The sequence below is a fragment of the Puntigrus tetrazona genome, chromosome 6, assembly GCF_018831695.1.
Source record: "Puntigrus tetrazona isolate hp1 chromosome 6, ASM1883169v1, whole genome shotgun sequence".
Taxonomy (NCBI): domain Eukaryota; kingdom Metazoa; phylum Chordata; class Actinopteri; order Cypriniformes; family Cyprinidae; genus Puntigrus; species Puntigrus tetrazona.
This window is the reverse complement of record NC_056704.1, coordinates 25,159,697-25,186,189: the sequence shown is the minus strand read 5'-3', so window position 1 is coordinate 25,186,189 and position 26,493 is coordinate 25,159,697. Positions and strand designations below refer to the sequence as shown.

Genomic DNA, 26,493 nt, shown 5'->3' with positions numbered 1-26,493 from the left:
TGTCTGTGGTGCTAATGGTGCAGAATTAAGATCCCCGCTCATCATCATGTCACTGTAACGCCTCTCATATGCATCTAAACAGGTGATCTTCTAGACATCTGGATAGTTTTGCAGGCTGACTCAGAACTACTGTACCCATGCATCACGGCGCTCGTCTGCAGTCCGGTCATTCTCTCCCAATTAGAGCTTTGTATCTGGCCCCTCACTGCGGAGAAGAACCCTGCCGAGCGCTTGCTGTTATGACAACTGACTCAGTGGCGTCTAATTAGCCCCGTCTCTTTCTCTCGCTCTCTTTCCGCATCCCTCCTTTTCCCTCTACTCTGCTTCCCTCGCGCACGTTCCCTTTCGGGGAGCAGAGAGGTCAGCAGACAGACCAAAGCGCCGACGAGAGACAGCTGAGATGTTTGTGAGGCGAGGGGGAGAGAAGGAGCAAATAAAAAAGTCTGAAGTTAAAAAAATATAAGTTGGCGAATTTTGAGCAGACAGAATAAGAAACGCAGGAGGGAGGGGCTGTCTGAGAGTAAACAACCTTCACGACCCCCTTACAGCTCCAGACACGGACCTGCTTCTCCCCGGAATGAAAAAACGGAAAGACTGAGAGAATTCAGGAGGGATTCTGCAGAGCCGCCTGCCATCAGAGAACATCCGCTGGCTTGGAGTCGACATGCCTCAACAGCGCATTTGCATTCTCCATGTGATCAAAGCAGAACGCCACACGGGTTTGCGGAGCTAGTGTCAGACCTTTCCTTTACCCCTCCTCTCTTTCCGTTTCCGCCCTCTTCCCCTTTTCCAGAAGTGTCGTCGTAATTGCCAAGACATGCAGCTTCACCTTTCAAGGGTGGAAAGACGCAGTGCCTGAGCTAAACATTAGCAGGTCAAGTGTTTATAGCGAAGACTAGATGAAGATTGGCGGTGCTGGTGTAATTGCATCAATTACATCACTGGTAAACTGTACATCCACTTTGTTGGATGGGAAAATGGTCTGATTCTTGTTCTCAATTCCCAGAGTGCAAGGCTGAACTTGGGGCACCCAGACTTGAGTTGCTTAGAAACAGGAACTTTTTTGAAAAGTGTTCCTCATCACTATAGATATTTTTTTAAAAGATTGTAATTGTCTTCCTTATGCTAGGAAGTAATGCTGAGGTTGCAGGTCTTTTCAAAAAAGCATAATTCATTGGCTCCGTTGGTAAATCGCACTAAATGTGTTGTCTTTTATTAAAGGAGATTGCTGGCATAGTTCTCATACTCATTAGATGCTGGTTTTTGGTTTTTGAATTGAAATGAGCCTGATATATTAAAGTAATGTACTCAAATTCACATCCTTCTTGAGCCTGGTGAAAAAAAAAAAAAAAAAAAAAAAATTTCTGGCCAAAAGTGATTGTTTCACACACATAACTTCTGCCTGGGTAAATGTCACTAGGTGTATAGTACAGTAGAGTAGAGTTGTGTTTCCTGGACAGCTCATGCATGTATAGCTCCCCTTTAAAGTGTATGTGTAACTTTAGACCGGCTCTTCTGTGAATATTTGACCCCACAGACGATCACACTCGAGTCCGACTGCAACTGCTGGAGGGAGACCCCCACTCTGACTACATCAACGCCAACTACATAGACGTGAGGATGACATGTTCTATATTTTTATTTCTGATATTTATTTTATAATATAATATAATTTATATTTCTAAATATTTATATCATGTTTATAATATGTGTATAAATTCATTATTATAATATTTATCAATTAATGTTTATAATTGTTGTTCATTTTAAATTATTATACACATTTTTGTTAAAATTATAATTATTTTATTTATTTTAGCACTTTATTTTAATCACAATTAATTACATCCAAAGTTTATATTTTTGTTATTTGTATATTTATTATGTGTTTATTTATATATGTTGTTTATATAAATTAAATATATTTTATATATATATATATATATATATATATATATTTAATTTATATAAACAACATTTTTTTATATATATATATATATATATATATATATATATATATATATTTATATATATACATAAATAATATTCACACTATACACACATATGTAGAGAAAAACATTTCAGCAATGAAAAAACACAAAATTATTAAGCAGCTCGAATACTTTCAACATTGTTAATAAGTACTGTTTGTATCACATTTTGATCAAATAAATGTAGTCTTAATGAGCACAAGTCAAAAATCTTCCCTACCCTACACTTTTGAACATATATATTTATATTTTAATATTTTCATTATTTCTAGCTAAACTAAACATACAACAAGCTTTGCATATACTAGAACGTATATACGCATATAGAAAGTACATACATATTAAGAAGTAATGATTTGCAAGTTTGAACATAGTATTTATGACCTTTAAAGTCTGTGTATTATGTAACCACCTCAAAATGTCAGCACAACTTCACTCTTTGCTGTCAAAGAAGGGCTTAATAGATTAATGCAACATTTATGTGCTACGCTCCTGAGAGCCTCGCTTACGACGAATGAAGGATACAAGGGATTTCTGCACTTAAAGCGCTCTTCTGAGTTTCTGCAAATTACTCGAGCAAATGCTCCATGTCCACAGTAAGCGACAGCTCGATTGAAAGTGCTTCCCAGGCTGCTCCAAATCCACTAACTTGATCTAAACACCATAATGACACAGTCGATATGATTGTGATCATTGCAAAATGGCAAGTAAACACATGCGGATATGCTTCAGCGCGAGGTTTCTCGGCCCGCGGCAGCTATAATCAGGCCAGCCAATCTCATTCCCGATAATAAAACAATTACCAGCTCCGTCGTACCGCAGACCCGCTCGTAAACTGCAGCGGAGCCTTAAAGCCTGACATGAGCAAGGCTACGTTGGTCACCGATTTGTTTCACAGTGGTTAAATGCTAATGAACCCAAGGCGTCAGAAAGGTGAAGTTACGATGTCTCATTGAGCGCCGAATTAGATTCAAGCTAAGTTTACTTTAAGCGAATTCATTGTTGCATGCAGGTATAAAAATTAGTTTCGTTTGATTAATTTCCACCTTCTTTTCTTATTCCGTTTCCAAGGGCTACCACAGACCAAGGCACTACATAGCCACACAAGGTAATTAACAAAACCAATATATAATATATACAATATATAGACTTTATGTTGGCTTTTGAATGTTAATTACTAATGCTAGAATTAGCGATGGTGCCGGTGTACAGTAGCTTTTCCGGTTGGAGGCGTCTGCGATATGCTGTGTCACTTTGTGTGTGCATGCAGCTTTATGGCCTAACAAATTCATTTTGCACATCATAGGCTTCTGATTTATAAACGAGGTTTTTGTTTTTTTTAGTATTTAGGGTATAATATTTGTAAATTAAGTTGAATGTCACCCTAATTTAGATTTGTTTGTTCTTTATGCTAAGTTAGCATTGCTAAATATCAGCATAGCTCTGTGAGAAATTATTCAATTTGTTTTTTATATTTACACACGGGTTTACTTTTACAAGAAGCAACTCGAAGCACCATGAAGCAGTTTAAAGGATTAGTTCACCCAAAAAAAAGAACATTTGCTGGAAATGTGCTCACCCACTGGCCATTCGAGATGTGGATGAGTTTGTTTCTCATTGGAACAGTATCTCCTGTACTTGTGGACCATTGTGATGTTTTATCACCCGTTCACTGCAGAGGATTGAAGAGCAAGTCTGTTCCGATGAAGAACTCCGAAATCGACATCTTGACCTGTAATTTCATTAAATAAAAATAGTAAACGAAATAAGAAATCCATTGCAATAATAATATTAGAGCGAAATAAAAAAGTAATGAATAAAATCAAACTGTAAAATTACAATACTAAGTACTTTAGTTTAACCTGCGCTTAGCTAACCATCTTTACAAGAAAGGCCGACCTATGACTCTTGCTTGCATACTAGCATGCGCTAATGTGGATATTCATGCTGGTCTCCGATGCTCTTTACTGAGGGACTGTCTGTGAATCCATAAGGAAACGTTGCATCTTATTTCTAGTTGTTTTGTGAGTATTGCATGATCTTCTAAATTTGTCCCTCCTCCTCTCCTGTAGGCCCCATGCAGGAAACCGTGAGGGATTTCTGGAGGATGATTTGGCAAGAGAATTCTGCCAGTATCGTCATGGTAACCAACCTGGTGGAAGTGGGCAGGGTAGGGTTCTTGTAATTATCTCATTCCTTAATAAATATCACAGGATTAAGAATGTTATTTACGAAGCGCTCCTCCAATTGCTACACATTTAATTACGGTCTCACGGTTAAACGAAGTATGTGTGTGTGTGTGTGTGTGTGTGTGTATATATATCTGAGTTGGGTGCTTGTGCAATGGTTTTGAAAGTAACATCTAGCAAGAAATCCATGCAAACGTGCAATATGTTTCTGTATCTCAAGGAATAGATCATAGCAAGCAAAATCAAGGTTGTGGGTTACATTCCTGTACACATCTTGGATGCACCCACAACATAAAGGTTCTTTGTTGGCATTGATGGTGCCATGAAGAACCTTTAACATCCATAGACACTTTCCATTGCACGAAAGGTTCTTTCTAATAGAAAAAAAGGTTCTTTATTTACAAGAGAAACTTTAAGCGAGCGTTTTGGAGGGCATCCTAGAATCGAGCACAATTAGGTGCACAAGTCCTTCACAACATCCCTGACGAGAGCCGTTTGATGTCACGTTGAGTGTAATTGAGCGGTGTTCAATGATTGGCTCCAGTGAACTCGGACCACAGGGGTCGTTCATTCAGAGATAACATCCTGTCTGACAGGTGGCCAATTATACCTCTCTGTTTTCAAAATGTCGTCAGGGACTTGTTTAATAATACTGTTTCTGCAAATGCCAATTTGGCTTAGACATTGCTGTAAAATAGAGTAATATCCAGAAAAATTAAGATGCAGGTGTTGTGTAATAATATGTGTGTGTGTGTGGATTCCTATGTGTCCATAAAGGTGAAATGTGTCCGGTATTGGCCTGATGAGACTGAGGTGTACGGAGACATCAAAGTGACGCTGATTGAAACGGAGCCTCTTGCAGAATATGTGATCAGGACTTTCACTGTTCAGAAGGTAAAAACCTATCCTCCATCTACACTCATGAAATATTTAAAGTTTCTCAGTGGTTTTACTTTCATTGCTCAGGTTCCTTCAGTTTCCTATTTGTTTACATACGAATGGTTCTAAAATGGAATTTTAAAATGGTCTCAAATCGCTATGGTATATTTGTAGCAATAGCCAAAAATACACCGTATGGGTCAAAATTATAAATTGTTCTTTTTTGCCAAAAATCATTAGGATATAAAGATCATGTTCCATGAAGATATTTTGTACATTTTTAAACATAGATATATTAAAATGTAATATGGCTTGATGAAAACTAATTGTAGACATTTTCATAAAATTTTTTTGCACCCTTTGCAGATTTTAAATGGATATATTTCTGCTGAATATTGTCCTTGCAAACCATACATCGATGGAAATCATTTTAATTTAGCTTTCCGATTATGTATAAATCTCAATTTTGAACATACACTTATGCCTGATTTGTACCTATTATATTTATGTACCTATATTTATTTAATATTAAATATACACTTGTTAATATACATAGAAAAGGAAATATAGAAGACTGAATATGGACTGAAATAGTAAAACAATAATAGAAAAATGCTATTTTGTTTCATAAGTACATAAAAATAAACTTTTCAGCACATTTCTTCATCTCATCTCATATTCATCCATACCATATGAACCATCAGCTTGCTTTTAAGCCCATAATGCATCTCTCACTCAATCAGTTTTATTGTTCTTATCATACAGGAACAGCTTGACGTCAGATCTGCATAAAAAAAAAAACATAACCACAATGTTCTACCAAACAAACTTTACAAGATCTTAGCATAAGCCAACAGACAATATTTTGCAACGAAAGCGAATCGCAGAGAAAGCTCTTAGGAGCGGGTAGAGTTTAGTTGTTGAGTGTTGTAATCCAAACAGAACAGATGTAGGGAAGCTTTGATAGTGGGAGAAATTAGTGTTTGGGAGTCGTTTTTGAGGGGGAGAGCGCGGTCTGGAACAGCATGTCATCAGCAACTTTCTTAAATCACTCAATCCATCTGTCTCACGAGGCTGCTGCCTTTCAAACGCTTTCTCAACTTTGAAAGAGAGTTGTTAGGGTACATCCTCCTCTCGGCGCATAGTTGTGCTTCATAATGAGTGGGAGCAGAAAATGACTAGAAATGTTTTCTGGTTCCTCTTAGACAGCAATGAGATCAAATGGATATATCAAACATCAAACAGGGACTTTTGCTTAAGTCTTCTAATTCTCAGATGTTTCTCCAGAGAAAAGGCCCTCAAAATCTTGTCTCGTCAAGAGTTTGTTAAAATCCTAAATGAAGATATGTCTAACAAAAACATGTCAGGGGCACATGTTATTAAGTGAGATTTAATCAAAAGTGATTTAAAGGTTTTTTAAAGGTTTGTTTTGCAACATTATCTATCTATCTATCTATCTATCTATCTATCTATCTATCTATCTATCTATATGTTCCTCTTGGATAAATCTCACATTCAACATGCTGGAGTATAGTATTATAAGAGTTTCATGGTCAAATGGTTAACTTGCAGTCATTCAAGAAGATCAATTATGAAAGGTGATATTAATATTCACCTAATATGGATTAGCTTGCTCCTCTTTAAGACCGTTTTGAGTGGCCTTATGTGTGTCTAGTTATGGATTCCATTCCCAAGTGTTTGGATATCAGAGAGACACTGTTTTTTTTTTTTCTTTTTTTTCCCCCAGCTTTTGTTAGCTCTCATCATCTTTTGCAGCTCAGTTACACACACACACACAAAAGCTGCATTAAACGGCTACACGGGTCCTTGCTTGGTGGTATCAGCACCTCCAGGCACGGATTACGCCACTCTCAATCCCAAATTATAATTAAAAGCTTATCAGAGCGTTAAGTGCTAGTAAGGAAGTAATGGGAAAATGTTTCTACTGTAACACAACACGGTGTGAGAAAAGCCTCAGCGCTCACACAGATTGAACCGAGCGTGTTGTTGTGCAGCGGTTCAAACACTGACCATGTGGCCCTGACTGACATTTCAGCAAATTTTCTGCTGTAATTTTAGGGAAAATCTGAAATTTCTGAAAGTTACAGTTGTAAAGGTTTCACCCCTCGGCTCTTATTGCTTGTTTTTTTCCTTCTGGAGCACGAGTAAGTGTTTGAACCTTTCCGTAATAGTTGCATATAACTCCCTCAGTTTCCTCAGTGTGAAAAGATGGATCTCAAAATCATACAGTCATTGTTGGAAAGGGTTCAAATACGCAAAAAGGCTGGAAAATGAAAGAGTTTGAAGAATTTTCCTGAAGAACAGAGGAAGTTTAACTGTACAGGACAAACAAGGGATTCATGAACAACTATCGCTAAACAAAAGCAGCACACAGCTGTGGATCATTCAGGTATCACACAGTATTACGAATCAAGGGACTGTAAAGTTTTAAACAGGGTCATTTTTATAAATTCAACTGTTATTTTTTCTCTTTTAGACTATATGTAGACCTATGTTATATGAAATATCTTATTCAGGTCGGTATTAAATAAACAGTGCATTGCTTAAACATGCATTTTGTATGACCCCTCTTATTTTTATAAATTATTTGAATGGGGGATGTAAACTTTTGATCTCAACTTTACAGTGGTGCCTTGACATATCTCATGATAATAATAATAATTATATGGAACCTCAACAATAAAGATCCCGCTTCTGGATCAATAGTTGAGCAGTTCCATTTTTCTTTTCTTTTGTCAGGTTATCCATAATATTGTGCCCATTGCGTCGTGGTATTTACAATGTATAGACTGCCAAAAAATACCACATGGTGTTGATTGTTATTGACATGCATTTATTGGGTGTGCTAATCCTAGCCATCTTCTGTCGTAATCACCTGTTACCCTCAGATGAAGACACCTGTTGATATTAAGCTCACCACATGCTCCTGTTTGCAGAAGGGTCACCATGAGATTCGAGAAATCCGGCAGTTCCATTTCACCAGCTGGCCCGATCACGGCGTTCCCTGCTACGCCACAGGCCTGCTGGGCTTCATCCGCCAGGTCAAGTTCCTCAATCCTCCAGATGCAGGACCCATCGTGGTACACTGCAGGTGTGCTCTTATCTAAACCTCTCTTGCATCTCTTCCTACGGTTGCTTTCTCACTCTTCTTACATACATTTATTTTAAGTCCAGGGTTCTGGTTTAAAGTTGGACTGACTGTGTGATTATGAATCTACAATGAGAGGTCTATAGATTATTTAAATAATGCATACTCTCTGAGGACTCTCAGCGGCTACTATGATATACTGTATGAATGTATAAATATATGTATAAATGCTGGTGTAGGTTGTGTAATTTGTTAATATAAATGTAATTATTATTTTCGAAAATGCTAATTAATTTGATTTACTAACATTTTAGAATAAAACTAGCTGAGTAAGGCTTTGCATTTGCTAAAGTTTTCTGAGAGGTTGCTTACTGGCGAAAGTTAAAAGAGCCTATGAATTATTGTTGTTATATTATTAAAACTATTAAAAATAATTTTTTGGTAGTTGAAATAAAGCACAGAAAACACGACCATGTTAAAAAAATGTAAATGAAAACAGAAAATAAAAGCTCATTTAAAATATTCTAAACTAAAAAAAAGTTAATAACACAACTAATAATTAAAAACTAATTTAAAGGATAATTTAAAATATCATAAACAAAAGCATAAAATTACAAAAAAAAACAAAATGAAAACTGAAAATATAAAATAAAAGCTTATCTAAAATATAAACAAAAGCCAAAACATGTTGACAAAAACACAAAATTAAAATGAAAAATAAAAGTTAATTTAAAATATTCTAAACAAAAGCATAAAAATAAATTACAAAAACCAGAATTAAAAATAAAATTGAAAATATAAATATAGAAAACTTAGCTAAATAAAAGCTGATAAAATATTATTATTAATAATATATGGTTTTTTTTTATTTATTAAAAAATTTTGATAATAGAATATTTTTGACTCTGTATGTAATCTACTAGATGATGTTAAATTCTGACTTACAAACATTGCCCTTCAGAAGGTCTTGTTCCATCATTTACTGATAAAAAAAAGCTAGGTGAATGCATTTATTTTGTTAAACATTTTATTTTATCTCAAACGTTTGACAGTCCAGATGATGCCTTGCTGGCAGCCTAACTAACTTCTCATGTAACAGTAAAAGAACCCAGGGAGATACAAGAGAAGGCGATTTTCACACATCCATGAGCACTCACACATTCTCACAGTAATGTAGGACGCTTCTGCACATGGATAGACATTCACCCATGAATCTGTCCACAACATGCCCACGTGCTCACAGATGGATGCACGGATAGACAGACTCGCTCTCACAATTGTGGGGAGTAATTGGGGTCCGTGTGGGAAGAAGGTCTGAGAATGAAAGGTGACAGCAGGAGACTGTGAAGTGGCAGTGTAAATTTGCAGTTGGCCCTGCAATCCCAGAGACGAAGCAGATGTGACAAAGACACTTTCAGAGCGGATTAAGTGTCAGGGGCTCCTGGTGTAGAAATTAAGATTTTGATTCAAGCAGTAGTTTTTCAGAACGTTCCAAACATTCTTTCTTACTTCCGTGAAACACAAAATGAGTTTTAGCAGAATGCCCTGGCTGCTCGCAACAGGATTGATGTCAGTAACAGGATATTTGGGAACCGCTAATGCTGGTGACTGTCATCAAACCTGTCACAACACAGACTGACGTACCGCATTTAGCAGTACTGTACAGTAAAATGCATATGAAATTTGAGATCTGTGGCGGAAGGGAAGAATTCCAGCAAATTCCATTGCATTTTGGACTGTTCCTATATTATCAAACAAATAATATGGGCTACCGTTATGGTTCAAGTCTCGATGGTGTGTAATGTTTTTATTAAAAAAACAATGCTGCGTATGTTTATCCTTTGAAGCTTGACAACTCTTTCTTTTCTTTTTTAAATGGAACAGTGTACTGAACCTTTAGACAAACTTAAAATCAATATATCAGAATACTTACATAAAAAGCATGTACTGTAGTTATCTGTTTGTGATCAAAGCTCTTTAGTTTATATTTTGGGAGACAAAAAAGTATAATTCAATGCAATACATTAATAATTGTTGCTTCAGTCGTCTTGAAATATTGCTAACAATATAAAATGCAGTCTTATGTTTGCTTTATGAAAATCCGTATTTTTATTTGACAAGATTTCAAGTGTACCGTGACTTAAAAGGGGCATTATTACGATATACTAAAAGGCCTTTTTCTTTAGATGAACGAAGACCTGACAGATAGCGTTTTCAGCAAAGCACTGATCATACTGATAATTTAGATGCCTTTGAAATTTGAATATCAATTATGATCTAGTATAATGACAACTTGTGGTAATTTGGGGATAATGATGATGATAATAGTGAATGAATGACAGAGGATGAGGTGTAAAGGACATCCTCCTAGTCTCTCCCTCTCCGTCCCCGGCTTTCTTTTTGTCAGTTGTTTACCACTCACACCATTAATCACTTTGAGTGACGGCCAATCTGTGGCACCGTGGAGTTGGACACTGTATATGTGTGTGTGTGTGTGTGTGTGTGAGTGGCATTTTAGACTGACTGATGGCACATCTTCTGTCCAAATGCTCTTTCTCTCTCTCTCTCTCACACACACACACACACAAGCATCTTGGTCTGCCAGAGCCTTGTTTTCGTAACACCTAACATTTGGATCTTAGCAGAAATCTCAGTCTTATGAATGTGTTATGTGGGGGGGTCAAGTTTTGGCCATGTTGTGAGGACAGAATGTAAAAAGCTTAAAATGTAGAGTGTGGGGGACCTGGCAAAATGCAGTGCCTTAGATATACAGGGAAATAAATAAATAACTTAAGGTTCTGTAGGTTACGTTTATCTCCAAGGTTAGTAAATATTTTTAAGCATCTATTCGTATTTGCAAAAATCTATTTGTATTTACAGAAAAAATTATATATAAAAGAAGTCATGCATGCTCACCAAGTCTGCATTTATTTGATCAAAAATGTATTAAAAACAACGTGCCAGTTTTTCAATTTTAATAGACAGTATATTTTCAGCAGCAAGTGACACATGATCCTTCAAGAATCTTTCTAATATGACGATTTGCCGCAAAAACAAAAAAAAACAATATTGTTGAAAAAAATGTTGCTTGTGAATTTTTGAATGAACAGTATCCGAAATATTTTTGTACCATTATTAATGGCAACAGAAACGAAGCTGGTAGAAGGTTTGCATGAGGTTAAAAAAAAAAACAGACGAGAACCTGTTCTTCTGTATTTTCCGCAGTGCTGGTGCTGGAAGAACAGGCTGTTTCATTGCAGTGGACATTATGTTGGACATGGCAGAGAGTGAAGGTGTGGTGGACATCTTTAACTGCATCAGAGAGCTGCGCTCACAGAGAGTCAACATGGTCCAGACAGAGGTGAGCAGAGCAACAAGAGCCTGTCGATCAAGCAAACAGATCATGCGCGGGCTTATATACTCATATATTAATTAATTCATCCTTTCACGTACGATTCTCACACACGCAGGCGCTTACCCGTTCACTATTTTTCTTACTTCTTACTTCTTCACTCAGAACCTCCCTCACACTCACATAGCCTTTCCCTAAGCTCTCTAGTCTGTGAAGATGATATTGAAGCCATCTATTTTCAGCTTAAAACTTAGATAACCTTTCTCTTCCCTACATTAATCTCCACACTGTAACATCCAAACAGCCAGAACATGAAATTGCCCCGGCTCTGACAGGCAGATTCCCTACCTAGAGTTTACTGGATTTTGGAAATCAAAGCCATGCCCCTTAGTGGTGCATAAAAATTAGTATTACACTATAGCATTAGATATTTAGTTAGTTTTTTTTAATGCAACAGTAATACAGTATAAATATAAAAAATAAACTGGTTTTACATTTGTAAAAAAAAAAGCATTCAAAAAACCGAATTAATAATTTTATGGTAAAATATGGTAAAGTTTTTAAAGTGCATTAATAACACTTTAAACACAAAATGATTCATGCTCACTACATAAGACTCCGTATCAAGTCAACATGGCGTTTTATTCGATCCATTCTAATATTACATATTTTTTGGATGTATGCTTTTAAACAGCATGCTTTTAAAAGACTAACACTAAACACAGTGGTGGTGATAATGGCTTCTGGGAGGCAATTTGTGTCAGCCTGCAGCTCCATTCAGAGCTAATCCTCCACAGACACAACACACAGCAATTAATCTTTTAAAAGGCTTTTTCCTCGTCTTTTGTCCTCAGCCCTCCGCAGAAGTGCTCACCAGGTTATGGAGTAATAGGTACGAGAGGTCAACCCAGCTTGACTTTAGCTTAGCGTGGATCAAAGGCCCACATTAGCATTCAAACCTTTAAGCCGGAGGCATTGTCGAGTTAAAATATGGATAATTCCGGCCCATATTTGGGGCCGGGGTTTAAGAAGGAGTTTAATATTAGCTGCAGGACGGGGGCGATGCTTTGAGTGCCCCCTTGATCTCATTTTTGAGGCCGCAGTTGGAACGGTTGAGGCGGACGCTGCTGTCACCGCAGGATTTCAGCATCAGAAGCTGCAGCGCTGTAATCCATGTAAAACATCCCTGAGGCTGAAGTCATTTCGCCATCAGCAAATTGCGCTTCATGCATCATCGTTCACGCGCCGCTCTCAAGCTAACATTTGCGCGGAGTATCGACTTCCCGTATTTCCCTGAAGATTTGCTATGATGCTGTGCGCGATCGCTCTCAGCTTGAGCTTGGGCTTTTTAAACGTATGCCTTTAGATGTTCATGAATTATGTAGACTGGATGGTTTGAACATGTGAAAGTTTAAATCAGACCCTTAATTACTCTAGAGCTGTGATTATTGCTTTTGTTATGAAAAAACGGCCGTTTTCGCCTCCTGTGGCCTACAAGAATCAGCAAGATAATTAAAAGTGTCTTAATAGGGTTGAATTGTAAATCGGGGATTGCGTAAATATTAAACTGATTAAATTAAATGAAAGAATATTTTTTCAGAACACACGTTTACAGGTATAAAGATATGTATGCTTTTGAAAGTAGTTTCTTGTGCACACCAAGTCTGCATATATTTCATATACACTGCATTGGTTTCATATACGCTCTTCCCATGAGTGTACCACAGTATTTTCTATAAGTCTCTCTCTCTCTCTGCAGGAGCAGTATGTGTTTGTGCATGATGCCATTCTGGAAGCGTGTTTGTGCGGGAACACGGCTATCCCAGTTTGTGAATTCAGAGCCATCTACTATAATATCAGCAGACTGGACCCTCAGACCAACTCCAGCCAGATCAAAGATGAGTTTCAGGTGAGCCATCTAAAAGAAAATGGATCCATTTCCACCAAAATAAAATAATGTCATTGTTCATATGTACATTTTAGTGTTTCTAAAATGTAAAGTGCCACAGTTTTGCACAGTTTTAATAACTCAAATATACAGACCTAAAACATTACTGTGGACGCCAGATTATTTATCTTAGAACAACTCGATGAGAAATGTTTGCGTTCATACTGACATTTCTTTTCAGGCTTTGAGCACAATGTGTGACATTGTAGAAATTTCTCATATCATCCTTTATTTGCCCTTCATTCAATCACATTACAGTTTAGGAAAAGCAAATGATATACTAAAGAGTATCTCATTTGTGATTGATCTTTCCTCTGAGTCTTAAAAACGGTGGGAACATGTAATTTTTTTTCAAACTTCATGCTTCGTGTTCCTGCAGCTCTTTAAACTATAATCAGCGTGCTACACGAGCTGCCCACGTGGAGGCCTAATTTACTGAATCCTCCAAGGTTTGTGCTGTCGATTGGTAGCGCTGCATTATGGCTAAAGGCCTCGCAGCTATTTCTAACAACTTTATCAGGCTCTCTGGTGTGATTTCAACATGATTACTCCTAAATTCGAAGTGCTTTTGAATAAGTCAATCGGCAAAGCCTTAACACATTTAGATGAGGCAGGTGAGTAAAGACACGGTGACGCAAGCGCCAAGAGAGAAAGCATTTCTTTACGAGTCATCGGCGAGCTCTGAAGCACCATAAAGCTCAGAGCTGAGCTATTTCTTTTCATGGCGCCTTTATGTTTTGTATTCCCTGTGAAATGAGCGTGCCGCTACCGTCTGCGGGAGAAGCAAAGCTTCAGATCTGTGAGGTGTCTCATAAAATATGATGAATATGTTTCTATCCTTCTTTCCTCCCAGATCTTTCATTTTCTATCTAGCGCTGCATCTTTCTCACTTGTAAGCCATTTTTCAATGTCTGTCTCTCTCTCTCTTCCTCAACGTCTCTGTTCTTCAGTCTGTCTTATACATAAGTAATGACTGACCTTCGGTTTACTAAAATATTTGCATTGCTTGTGGTTGGACCAGCAGTGCGAGCGGAATTGGTTTTATAAACGCACCATTTTTTCTCCCAAGTAAGACCAAGACCAGCCTAATGTTTTTTCTATGTTTTAAAGGTGTGTGTTACAGTCCTTCATGTCTTCTTCTTCAGACTCTGAATATAGTGACACCGCGTGTCCGCCCGGAGGACTGCAGCGTCGGTCTGCTCCCGCGTAACCACGATAAGAACCGCAGCATGGACGTCCTGGCGGTGGACCGCTGCCTGCCTTTCCTCATTTCTGTGGACGGCGAGTCCAGCAATTACATCAATGCAGCACTGATGGATGTAAGTTTGATCGCTTTTGTTAAAAGTAGAATATGGTCATGATGAATATATGCTTTATAAGTACTAATAAACCGCCAATATGTTAATAATGCGCATGCTAACAAGCAACTAGTTAATAGTGAGAAATGGTCCCTAGACTAAAGTGTTAGCAAAAATCTAATACTATTGCATTCTGTTTTCAGTCTTACAGAACTTTATTGGGGTCATATCCATTCTTTTTTTTTTTCAACTTTCACAATTTAGTCATTTAATCTGAATTTAGATATATATAGTAATTCTTAAAAAAAATTTAAATGTAGCTTGTAATTTCAAGAGTTCAAGAGTCAAGTGTTACATTTTATTTTGATAGTCCACTTTAGACATTCTACCAACTACTAACTTTATAACTTATTGTCATTAAATTGCATCTACATGTCTGCTAACTCTCAGAGAAGGTTTAGGGTTAGTAGAATAAGTTGATACTTGCAAAGTGTCTGAGAGGCAGTATGTTGAATATTATGGACCCATCGAACTAAAGTGTTAGAAGATATTAAGTAGGCAGTCTACTGTTGAATAAAACAATTATTACTACGTCTGAAAATGCTATGCACTATAAGCTAAAAACTATTAACAAGTAGCTAGCTGGAGTTACTTATGATACACACAAAAAAAAAAAAATGTAAGCGAATAAACTCACAATGGTAATATGAAACATAAATTATGCATTATATACAACTAATCAATATTTGTCAATAAACAACAACATGTAGGGACATTTTCATTGTGTTCGTTTAAAGGGAAAATGAAACAAATAAATGAAAAAAATTAGAGGTTCTATTGAGGAGCTTTTAAAGTTTATTTTTTGCAGTTCAGCATCAGTAAATGAATTATTTGAACTAAGAAGGTCTTTTTTGAGTTTCAAAACTTGCTGTATTTTTTTACAGTAAAAACCCAAGCATTGTATGCTACAGAGCTTTCTATAGTACACTCTGATAAATTCCAGATAAGAGGAGCAGAGTGGCCAGGAGATCACACAGTAACAATCTCCTATAAACAAGCCAATTTAACCGAGTACAAGATTAGATCACATCTCCGTAATCTCCACACATAGATCGTAATCACACTCGTACCATAAACCAGCATCCTCAAAAAGGATAATCAAGACAGAAGACACGCACCTCAGATAAAGAACAACAAGATGAAAAGGAGATAAGCAGCAAATGAAATGAACGGCCGACCCGTGCTAGCAGAGCGTGCGTGTTTGTCTCAAACCAAGCCTCGGCAGTCCATGTCAATGAATCCCTTGGCAAGGTTATCACTCAGTTTCTGTGTCTCTTCTGTCCCTCCGTAGGTCTCCATTTAGTTTAGGTCATTGCACATGTGAGGCACGTTGGGATGTGTTGGGTTCAGGCACATCTTCAGCGCTGGAAGGAAGAGTTAACTTGTTTTCTTATTGATTGTCCTAGAGCCACAAACAGCCGGCGGCTTTCATCGTAACGCAGCACCCTCTGCCCAACACCGTGGCCGACTTCTGGAGGCTAGTGTTCGACTACAACTGCTCCACTATTGTGATGCTGAATGAAATGGATGCTGCACAGGTATGTGAAGTACTTGACCCTCACCACCATTTGTTATCTGTTGCAATTGGATGTTGGAAGATGGGATTTATTTTTCTCGCAGTGTTGTATTGATTTTTGCGGATGAGGCTCAAACCAGAAAAGAGTGCAAATCAAAAAAATGCAGCCTGTATTAAAAAATCTTCATGCAAAGATTATTATAATAAATTATGTTTGATATAAAGTATGCGCTACCATTCTAAAGTTTGGTATTAGTTTTTTTTTTTTAAATAAATGCTTTTATTCAGCAAGCACACATTACATTTTGCATTATTCTATAAAAAAATGGATTCTACAGTAAGATTAAGCAGCACAAATGTTTCCAACATTAATAATAAGAAATGTTTCTTGAGCAAATCGGCATATTAGAACGATTTCTGAAGGATAATGTGACAATCTATACTGAAGTAATGATGCTAAAAAATTCAGCTTTGCCAGTAATAATAAATTGCATCTGAAAAATGTTTTCAAATACAAAACAGACATTTTAAATTGCAATAATATTACACAGTATTTCTTCTTTTGGTGTATGTTTGTTCAAATAAATATATAGTAGTATATAAAAATTAATGTATATAATATTGATATTAATAGTAAATAAAAAATAAATAAAACACGTATATTTTTTGGTTTTACTTTATTTTGATGGTCCCTTTAACACATTCTGTTGACTATACTTTGCATCTCCCTATCTACGAATTCTCATTAGAGTGTTAATAGAGTATTAGTAGACTGGTAGGGTTAGGGTTAGGTATTTATAGTCAGTAGAACAGGGGTGCGCAACTCTGCTCCTGGCGATCGACTGTCCTGAAGTTCAGCTCCAACTCTAATCAAACACACTTGAAGCAACTAATTGAGGTCTTTAGGATCACTTGGAAGTGAAAGGCAGGTGTGTTTGATTGAGTTAGAGCTGAACTATGCAGGACAGTCGAGGGCCAGGAGCAGAGTTGAGCAATAAAGAGTTAGCAGATATTAATCAGACAGTCTACTAATACTCTAATGAGATTTTGTTGACATGCAGTGTTACTTATTGTCGACAAAATGCTTAAAAGGAACCATCAAAATAACGTGTTATCATATTTTTTTAATATGATAACACAACCTTTTTTCAGGAGTGTCAGCAAGGCTATAAATCAGATGATTCATTTTAGTTTCACTCAGGAGTTCTGAAAGTTACTGTATATTTCCACTGTGTAACACGGTCTTTTATCTCAGAAGATCAAGGGAAATGTAATTCATCGTGATGCGACTCATTTAAGTTTGAGTGAGTAAGTGAGGGATCATTGGAACAGATTTCTTTGGCATACTGCAATTTGAGTTAAGATTTGTGGACTTTAGAGTTATTGAGTTGTTTCCATTTGCTCCTGCACTCTTTTGAATTCAACTTCATGAACTCTAAGTACATTATTGAGTCACGTTGTCTGAATGTGGACTTTTGTTCTGTGAGCTTATTAGCTGTAATTTTCTCCCTTGCTACAGCTCTGCATGCAGTACTGGCCAGAGAAAGGCTCCTGCTGCTACGGCCCCATTCAGGTTGAATTCATCTCCGCAGACATTGATGAAGACATTATCAATCGCATTTTTAGGATCTGCAACATGGCACGGGTAAGTGGGGTCAGTGGACAGGGCAGAATCGCTATTTAGTGGCTCTTCGGGACTCAGTTGAGTGACTGAAGCAGAAATGTGTTCATTGATCTGCCTCTAATGCCATCATTTGATCTGCAGACTGCAACCAGGTCTGCCAGAGCTTTTGTTTTTAACCTGGGTGCAAATGTATATATGCACTACTAGTAAAAACCTTTGACAACTTTTTTTTATGTTTAACACTCACAGAGGCTGCATTTATTTTATTTATTTGAACACTAATATTGTAAAAATGTGTATTATTTTTAATAACAAAGCAACATTTTTAGCATCATTGCTTCAGTATTCATTGTCACATGATGCTTCAGAAATTTGATGCTGAAGAAGGTTTTTTTTGTTTTTATCAATGTTGAAAATAGTTATTCTGCTAAATATTTTAAGCAGAACGGCACCATATAAGCATGATCATTTTTACAGAAACTCATATAAACCCAGTTCATGAAGAAAAAAACAATTTTCCAAAAATTAAAAGCAACGTTTCAGTACAAAGCAAAACCTAAATTAGTGCATTTTTACTTGCCGCTAAACAGATGCTTGTGAAAAGTAGTCACATTGACCCGAGCAGCTGCTCAAATTATTAATGTCAAATGATTTTGTCAACAAGTGATGCCATTGTTTATCAGAAGTCTGTACTTTCTTGATTTCCAGTGTTTTGTTTAAAAAAAACTAAATTCACCAAATTGAAGAGGAAGAAATACTGCTGGTTTTCAAACAGGTTTCCTGATGGAGAACTTCATGCCAAGTCCTGATGCACTTTGTGCTCAGCGTCAATCCATCCTTAACTGCTTTTTAAAAAGCAAAATCCTAGAGCTGAAGAAGAGATAAAAATTCACTTAAGTCACTTTGATTTGGTCCCTAATGTGACAGTAAATCAACAGCGGCTGAGATTATGACCCTGAGTTTGTGATGTGAGAAATTACGTTATAAGCCAGAAAGAGACCATGACTGTATAGTCCTTCTCAATCCACACGATTTCGGCACTCAGCGCGTCATGCATCTTTGAACGTGATTCGTTCTGCCAGACACATGCAAGAGCGCAATAATCACACAAATATTTGACCACCATCCTGCCACAGCTGATGGGTTTTGAGCAGTTTTTTTCTTTTCCACGCGAGTTAGCTTGAGCTTTCTCTTCGTGCACATTAGCAGTCATTATTGAAGCTTGACGTGTTTGGAGCGTCAAACGTTTCAGAAGACTCATCCCGCCTCCTCCTGCTTCCCTTCTCTTTTCTTCCCCCTCATTCTCTTTAACCGCCGGTGACAGGCGAGGTTTACCGGGTAGCTAATCAGTGCCGGCGCAGCATAGCAGCACAAAATAAATAAGTGCCACAGCATCACAAATTTGCCATGAAATGGCTCCATCGATGGCAAATTGTGTGTAATATGACTCTCATTTAGCTGATCCGGTCTGACTGCAGTATCCAGCTGACATCTCTGTTTGCTTTCGCTTCTGTTTTGATGTTTTATTTTTTGCTTTTCAGTGTCACTGCAAGAATCGGTGGTAGTCTGAATGTTATTTATATAGACATATATATACACACACACACACACACACACATATATATATATATATATATATATATATATATATATATATATATATATATATATATATACACACACACACACACATACAGTATATACAGATATATATATATATATATATATATATATATATATATATATATATATATATATATATATATATATATATACACACACACACAAAATGATTACAATCGTTTTCCAAATCAGCCTTCGGTTGTTTATTGTCCCAGGGTTGCTCTTGCAAAGCCCAGGAGAGTTATGTTTCATTAATTTTGTTGCTTTTCCTAAAATCTGTGAAATAAAAACAAATCAGTCAATAGTTCATATAAGTATGCTAAATTATTAGTGTTGAATCATTTTCTGACAGAAATTGCTAGTAACTTTCACCATTAATTACAAAACAATGGTAAGTTACACATAATTAATAATAAATTATGAAAGGCTAAAACCTTTTTTTTAAAAACATTCCAATTATCATTATGTACAACTTCAAAACATCATTTAAGTGTAAGAACTATAGAATTATAAAATCAATGTGAATATCAGCTTAGATGGTTTATTGAGGAAAGATTTGCTAAATGTTTGAGGTTATATTGAGACCTTTACTTTGGCTTGCACACTTTGATATACTGGAAAAAATGGATTTAAAGACATTGTGGAGATCTCTTCTGAGCTTTATCATTTATCTCTATTTAATCTCATTGCTGTCTAAGAGACAACTATAATTAAACAACATTTAATATGAATAAAGTCATTTACAATTTTTTTGACTATGAAAATTTGACTATGAAAATTATTGAAAATTATTCTTTTTTTATTATTTTGCCTGTGAGGTGTCAGTCTTGTACTACAAGTTCAAAATTTTCACTATGTGAAATATGAGTTGACAAATGTTCTCAAAAAGCCTCCTGTTTCGCTTCTAGCCTCAAGACGGCTACCGGCTGGTCCAGCATTTCCAATATATTGGTTGGCCGGCGTACAGAGACACGCCGCTGTCCAAGCGCTCTATTCTGCAGCTGGTCAGACGACTGGCCAAGTGGCAGGAGCAGTATGACGGAGGAGATGGACGCACGGTGGTTCACTGTCTGTGAGTGTGACCCCCACAACACAAAGCTGTTACACATAAAACCATAAACATGTTAATGTATGAATTTGGAGAAACCCTGTGAGGATCAGATATGACTGGATAATATTAATAGAAACATACCAGGATAATGATATTTTGTAAAAAGCTGAAATATAGTTTTTGATGACATCTTTGGTCACATATTCACATATTCTTATTAATATTATTATTATTAATAGTTAGTATGGTTTTTGTTACTGTATTAGGCAGGATTGAGCATTAAGAATATGGTAATACAAAATACTGCATGTGCTTAATAAGTGCTAAAAAACATAAGGATGAGCGACAAGTTTACAGTGAGAATTGGTCCTTATACAGAAGTGTTACTTACATCTTAAATGTACACTGTATGTGCTCAAAGTAAAAAGTAGACAAGTAGAAAGTAAAGTGTGTTTCTTTATTGGAATGGATTTGGAAAAAATTAGCATTACATCACTTGTTCATCTCTGGATCCTCTACAGTGAATGGGTGCCGTCAGAATGAAATAAACAGTTGGTAAAAACATCACAATCGAACAGGTAATCAAACAGGTAATACACACCACTCCAGATCATCAGTTAACATCCAGTGAGGCCAAAAACTGTGTGTTTGTAAGAAACCATTGCATTATTAAAATGTTTTTCATTTCAGTCGAGTCCTCAATCAATAATAATGCATCCACCAGTGAAAAAGTCAAGCACAGTCCAAAACAGTTCTAAACAATTATGTTAGTGGATTTTGATGTGAGAACAACCGGATGGACTTTTTTTTTTATCAGCTGTTTGGATTCTCATTCTGACGGCACCCATTCACTGCATTTGCAAATAAGTGATGTAATGCTATATTTGTCCAAATCTGTTTCAATAAAGAATCAAGATGGCCTAAGGATGAACACATTTTCAAATACAAATTTTTGGGCGCACTGTTCCTTTAATAATTCCATACTGATTTCCTTATAGATTGTAACATATGTAAGACACTGTCTGTTGCAGCTAATAAGAGTTTAATGAAGCAAATTTTGATCATTCAAGATGTGTATTTCCAAGTCTGTGCGAAGCAGTCGGTACAAAATCGCAGATTAAAACTGCAGCTTTAAAAGGACTAAAGGATAAAACCATACAGCCTTTGAGCCAAGGACAATCTTATCAGCGTCACAAATTAAAGCCAGAGAGATACAAAAGATCTGACAACTTCATTACTTTCCCATCACTGTCAAAAAAGTTCAGCTGTTGAATGCAGAGCAGTTTCCCCGAGAGAAATAATTTAAAAATGTCACAGTAATGCTGACATTCTGCAAACGGCATGAATCACTTTGAAGACGGTTCTCTACTTGATTGTCATGTCATTGTACTGATACTGATCAGGGGTAAAACTGACCCGTGATCCGAGCTAGTTATCTGGTTTACAAGTACTTCTGCAATGTCCTCTGTTCAAGCAAACATCCAGATTTAAATACAAGCCTTTTGCTTTCGTAATCTCAGTCCTGCTGAAGACTGTACTTCTAAACTGTGCGTGATGTGCCATCAGTGTTTGTGTTTTTCAAGAAAATGAAACTGTGAATGGCTGCCCATTAAACTGAGATATTAGAAGCTATTTTATCATCGCAATAAAATGACGCACTTCAAGGTTGGAGCCACGAGGTCTGCCATCTTCAGAAATGTAGCACAATTCAAGCTGTGATTTTATGGGATATTAACTCTGCGTATCTGTGACATCACGGGATGTGTGATTTTGTTTCTCATGCTTTATTGTCGTTGATCTCTTCAGGACTGGTGGAGGACGCAGCGGGACGTTTTGTGCCATCTGTAGCATCTGTGAGATGATCCAGCAGCAGAACATCGTAGACGTGTTCCACACGGTAAAGACGCTGAGGAACAACAAAGCCAACATGGTGGAGACGATGGTGAGCTAAACGCATATGTCTCTGCTGGTTAATACTGTATTTTTAATTTTTTTTTTTGACACTAAAACATTTGGTCATTGATGCATTAAATTGATCGAAATTGCAAAGACAATGTTATAAAGGATTTCTATTTTAACTAAATTTATTAAAGAATTCAGAAAAAATGTGCCTTTTCCACAACAATATTAAATATTACAGCCTTTTTTTTTTTTATATAATACTACTACTACTACTAATAATAATAATAATAATAATAATGTTAATTTCTATTTTAGAAAGATCTTGCTATACTAAAGACAATGAGTAATGACACTGAATTCAGCTTTGCATCATAGGAATAAAATACATTTAACCATATATTCTAATAGAAAATTATTTATATCTTACCAACCTCAAACTTTTGAACAGCAAAGCAAATACTGTTAATTTGTGTATTACCTTTTTTATGTTTTAATAAAAAAACTAGGTGCATAACATATATATAACTAATATTATAGTATTTAAAGATTAACAAGAGATTATAATAATTATAAATATCATATATATAAAATAATTTTTAAAAATATATATAGCTTCAGTGAAGTTACTTTTTGTTAGTAATTTGCAGTTAACTATTTGTAAAATTAAAGACCCTGTTAAATCACTTTTCATTCCAGTATTCACCTTTCAAAGGAAAATTTAAATAGTCCTTAAAAATAATGCTAAAATGATTATTGTAACCAATACTCCACCCCAAAATAAAAAGTAATAAGCATTAATCACGTACCTCCCAGTAAGCTTTGTTCGTCTTATTTTGGATGAAAACTGGGAGGTTTGTGACTGTCCCATTGACTGCCAAGTAATGAACACTGCCAAGGTCCAGAAAAGTATGAAAGACATCACCAGAATAGTCCATCTGCCATCAGTGCTTCAGTGCTTCTGGAAGTTGCCACTTGTTAGCTAATAATTTACAGATGCTATCATTTCTTTCTCTACACTACGTTCAATCACAAGTCTCCTCTAGGGGGAACGTTTTATTTTTTGTTCACCACCGTATGATTCCATCTTCATGGCTCTCAGTTTCAGATGCATACACATTCAGACATTCACTACCTTACGGAATTTAGTTGGTGGTCTCGATGACACCGCTTGAAGCGACGGTTCCTTGAGTCTCTGCAGCATGTCTGCGGCTCTTCATCGCTTTGAGACAGAAAAAGAGTGTAATTACTCGTTCACCTCAAACCCCTGAGAAACACAGCTGCACTAAGTCTTGAGTGTAATAGGAGGCTTCTGCAGGTGCAATTAGACATCTGGACCGCACTCCAAACATCTCGCTCAGCTGGAGAGAACCCAAAAACTGCACAGCTGCGCGTCTGATATGATGCTGGACCAAAATAGGACTAACGTCAGGTTACCAGTAGGCTGGAAAAGAAATGTATCTGTTAATAGAAAAAATTCCTTAGTGAATTTATTTCTCTATTAGATTCCCAATTATTATAATTTGTTACCATCAGCTAGACGTTGCCATTTGCTTGTGAAATATCTATTATGAACGTGACATTATAAAAAAATGAAATGCTAACAAACTTAAGAAAAATGACAATAATTGGCAGACCAGATGCAGGAACCCTCTGACATCTAGATGGCTGATGAGACTGTTTGTCTATTATACAGTAAGCAGATGCTTTTCATCTAATAAAAGTGACTGTATAATGATGGGGTTGCATTATTAACACAGGGGTTATAGGGAAAATCTCCCTTGAGCGGCGTCTGCCTTTGAACTGCTAATGCAATGTTGCTATTGCTTCCGTTTTTGTTCAGGAGCAGTACAAATTCTGTTACGAGGTGGCTCTGGAGAGCTTGAATGCCTTCTGAACATCGGAAAGGTGAAGAAGGGAGAAAAACAAGCAAAGCAATCTTCTCTTCTTCCTCAGAATGACATCTCATCTCATCACAGACTCATCGTTCAGTCGTTCCTCTGAGCTTCTGTGATGAGAACAGGAAACTAAAGTTCAACTCATCGCTGTAAAATACTGTATAAATAAAACAAAACCTTATTTGCCATTTCTTTCTTTATCTGTCAATGTCCAGCATCAGAGCGTGTATCCTGGACCGTGAAGTGATCTTGTACAGTCCTATTCCTTTTTAGCTATACGCCTTGAATGTTACCCATCAATGTAAAGAACAATGGTGAAAAAAAAAGCTTCTTTCTACATGCCAGCTGGGAATAACCAAATAGACTTTCCCTGAGCTCTGTACAGATTTAAAGAAAATCAAAAAAATTCAAAACAAAGCTTAAGCGAATTTGCAGAGAAACGTGAGGACGGATATTTTTGTTATTCTGATGATTTTTGTGGTTCCTCCCTTTGGTGCGTTTTTCACTCTGCCTGCTTTCTCACACACGTACGCCGCTCGCCTACAGACCAGCATAAAGATTTTTCAAAGGTTGGACGTTTTGGGTAATATTTGTTCTATTGCCGTTCTGTCTTTTCTTTAGTGTCTGTTCTTTCTAAAAATAGATGTTGCCATTTCGGTTTTGGTTTCTTGATGTAGGCAGTGAATGTTAAAGATTAAATATGTACCTAAAGTATTTTCAGTTTGTCATTTGCACTTTATATGTCTGTTACCTCCAAGGGTGAATCTAACAAATAATGATGTACTGTTGTATGATGAGAAATTATAATCGGCGTCATGAAAATTGAGGCTATTTTCAGATCAGTTAATAGTCTAATGTGAGAAAAAAATTGAAAAATATATGAAAATATAATAATAAGCTTGATTTGCTTAATTTAAAATAAATAAATATATAATACATTTTATATATGGGAATTTCTTTGTAAGATTCACCCCCAGAGTATTGGTATGTATTTGTAATCCTGTTGCATCATTTGATTTGAAGTGCCAATTTCTCAAATTAAATAGAAGGACTGCCACCAAACCACAGACAAGATGCATATCATGAACAATGCGTAACTGCATTTTGATCATTAAACCGCTGGCGACTCTTTTCTAAACCACACTTTGGTTGAGAAGCTTTTCAAACTCCGGGCGTCTGCATTTTTCAGTGTGATAAACGCTAGTGAATTTAATTGTAAACCCAAGAGTTTTGCACGAAAACTGTGATATGACTGTGATATTTGTTTCTGAGCTTCTGAACCGTATTTTTTAGAAGAATATATGAATGTTTCACTGAAAACCAGCCATCACACAAGGTTACGGCACTTAATCTTTTTTTTTTTTTTTCGGACTGCGTCTTTTTGAATTTTCATGAATTCACTGCCTGCTTTTATGTTTTACTTCACTATGTGTATTTTTACTTATTTTCGATGATTATTTATCGTTTATTTGTCTAGCAAAGTGGTATATAGAGCTGGTGATTTCATGACCATGGTGGTTCTGTTGCTTGGAATTGTGATAACATTAATAAAGGGACCAAAATGTTGAACAGCAGCTTTCTCCTGAAGTGCTGAATTTCCGTTTGTCGTTTCGCTTATCCCTCTTTCTCTAGTAATGGAGCTGAACATCTGCAGGTCAGACATTGAGGAAGCTAAACTCACAAAACGGTTTCCCAAAACACGATTTTTTATTTCATTTAATCATTTGAAATTATGCCACAAACGTCCCTTTACACGGCGACCATCAATGAACTATTCCAGCTCCTGTCTCTTGGGAAAACCATATCATAAATGTAGTTTTTTGTGCTCAAATTGCAGATTTTTCAGACTAGACTAGACAGTTTCTATAGCAAAGAGTTCTTCTAACGGAAGCTACAAGGACATAATGACTTTACTAAAATACTTGGAAAAAGTCTGCAGACTCTCATACGCAAGGTAAAAGACTGAAGAAATAAGGCAGCAAGGCTCTGGTTTCAGGCTTTTTCCAGTTAAAATGCACTTTCTCCCATCCATAAGTAATATCAGCACACACACTCT

At 36.5% G+C, this 26,493-nt stretch overlaps 1 protein-coding gene across 15 annotated transcripts in view; it reads left to right on the top strand.

Moving 5' to 3' along the window:
- ptprt (protein tyrosine phosphatase receptor type T) overlaps positions 1-26,011 on the top strand; it is a 207,313-nt gene extending 181,302 nt beyond the window's left edge. For 9 of the 15 annotated variants that reach the window (XM_043242178.1, XM_043242176.1, XM_043242187.1 and 6 more), the window contains 13 exons: positions 1,529-1,614; positions 3,063-3,099; positions 4,064-4,161; positions 4,958-5,074; positions 8,017-8,171; positions 11,394-11,529; positions 13,280-13,429; positions 14,614-14,787; positions 16,233-16,364; positions 17,862-17,987; positions 20,498-20,661; positions 22,447-22,582; positions 24,383-26,011. In XM_043242178.1, coding sequence (XP_043098113.1) covers positions 1,529-1,614; positions 3,063-3,099; positions 4,064-4,161; positions 4,958-5,074; positions 8,017-8,171; positions 11,394-11,529; positions 13,280-13,429; positions 14,614-14,787; positions 16,233-16,364; positions 17,862-17,987; positions 20,498-20,661; positions 22,447-22,582; positions 24,383-24,436 — 1,565 coding nt within the window. In that variant the 3' untranslated portion in view covers positions 24,437-26,011. The remainder of the gene's footprint in view (positions 1-1,528; positions 1,615-3,062; positions 3,100-4,063; positions 4,162-4,957; positions 5,075-8,016; positions 8,172-11,393; positions 11,530-13,279; positions 13,430-14,613; positions 14,788-16,232; positions 16,365-17,861; positions 17,988-20,497; positions 20,662-22,446; positions 22,583-24,382) is intronic. The other 6 variants (XM_043242190.1, XM_043242191.1, XM_043242177.1 and 3 more) reach the window with 1 other exon arrangement.
- The last annotated feature ends 482 nt before the right edge of the window (positions 26,012-26,493 follow it).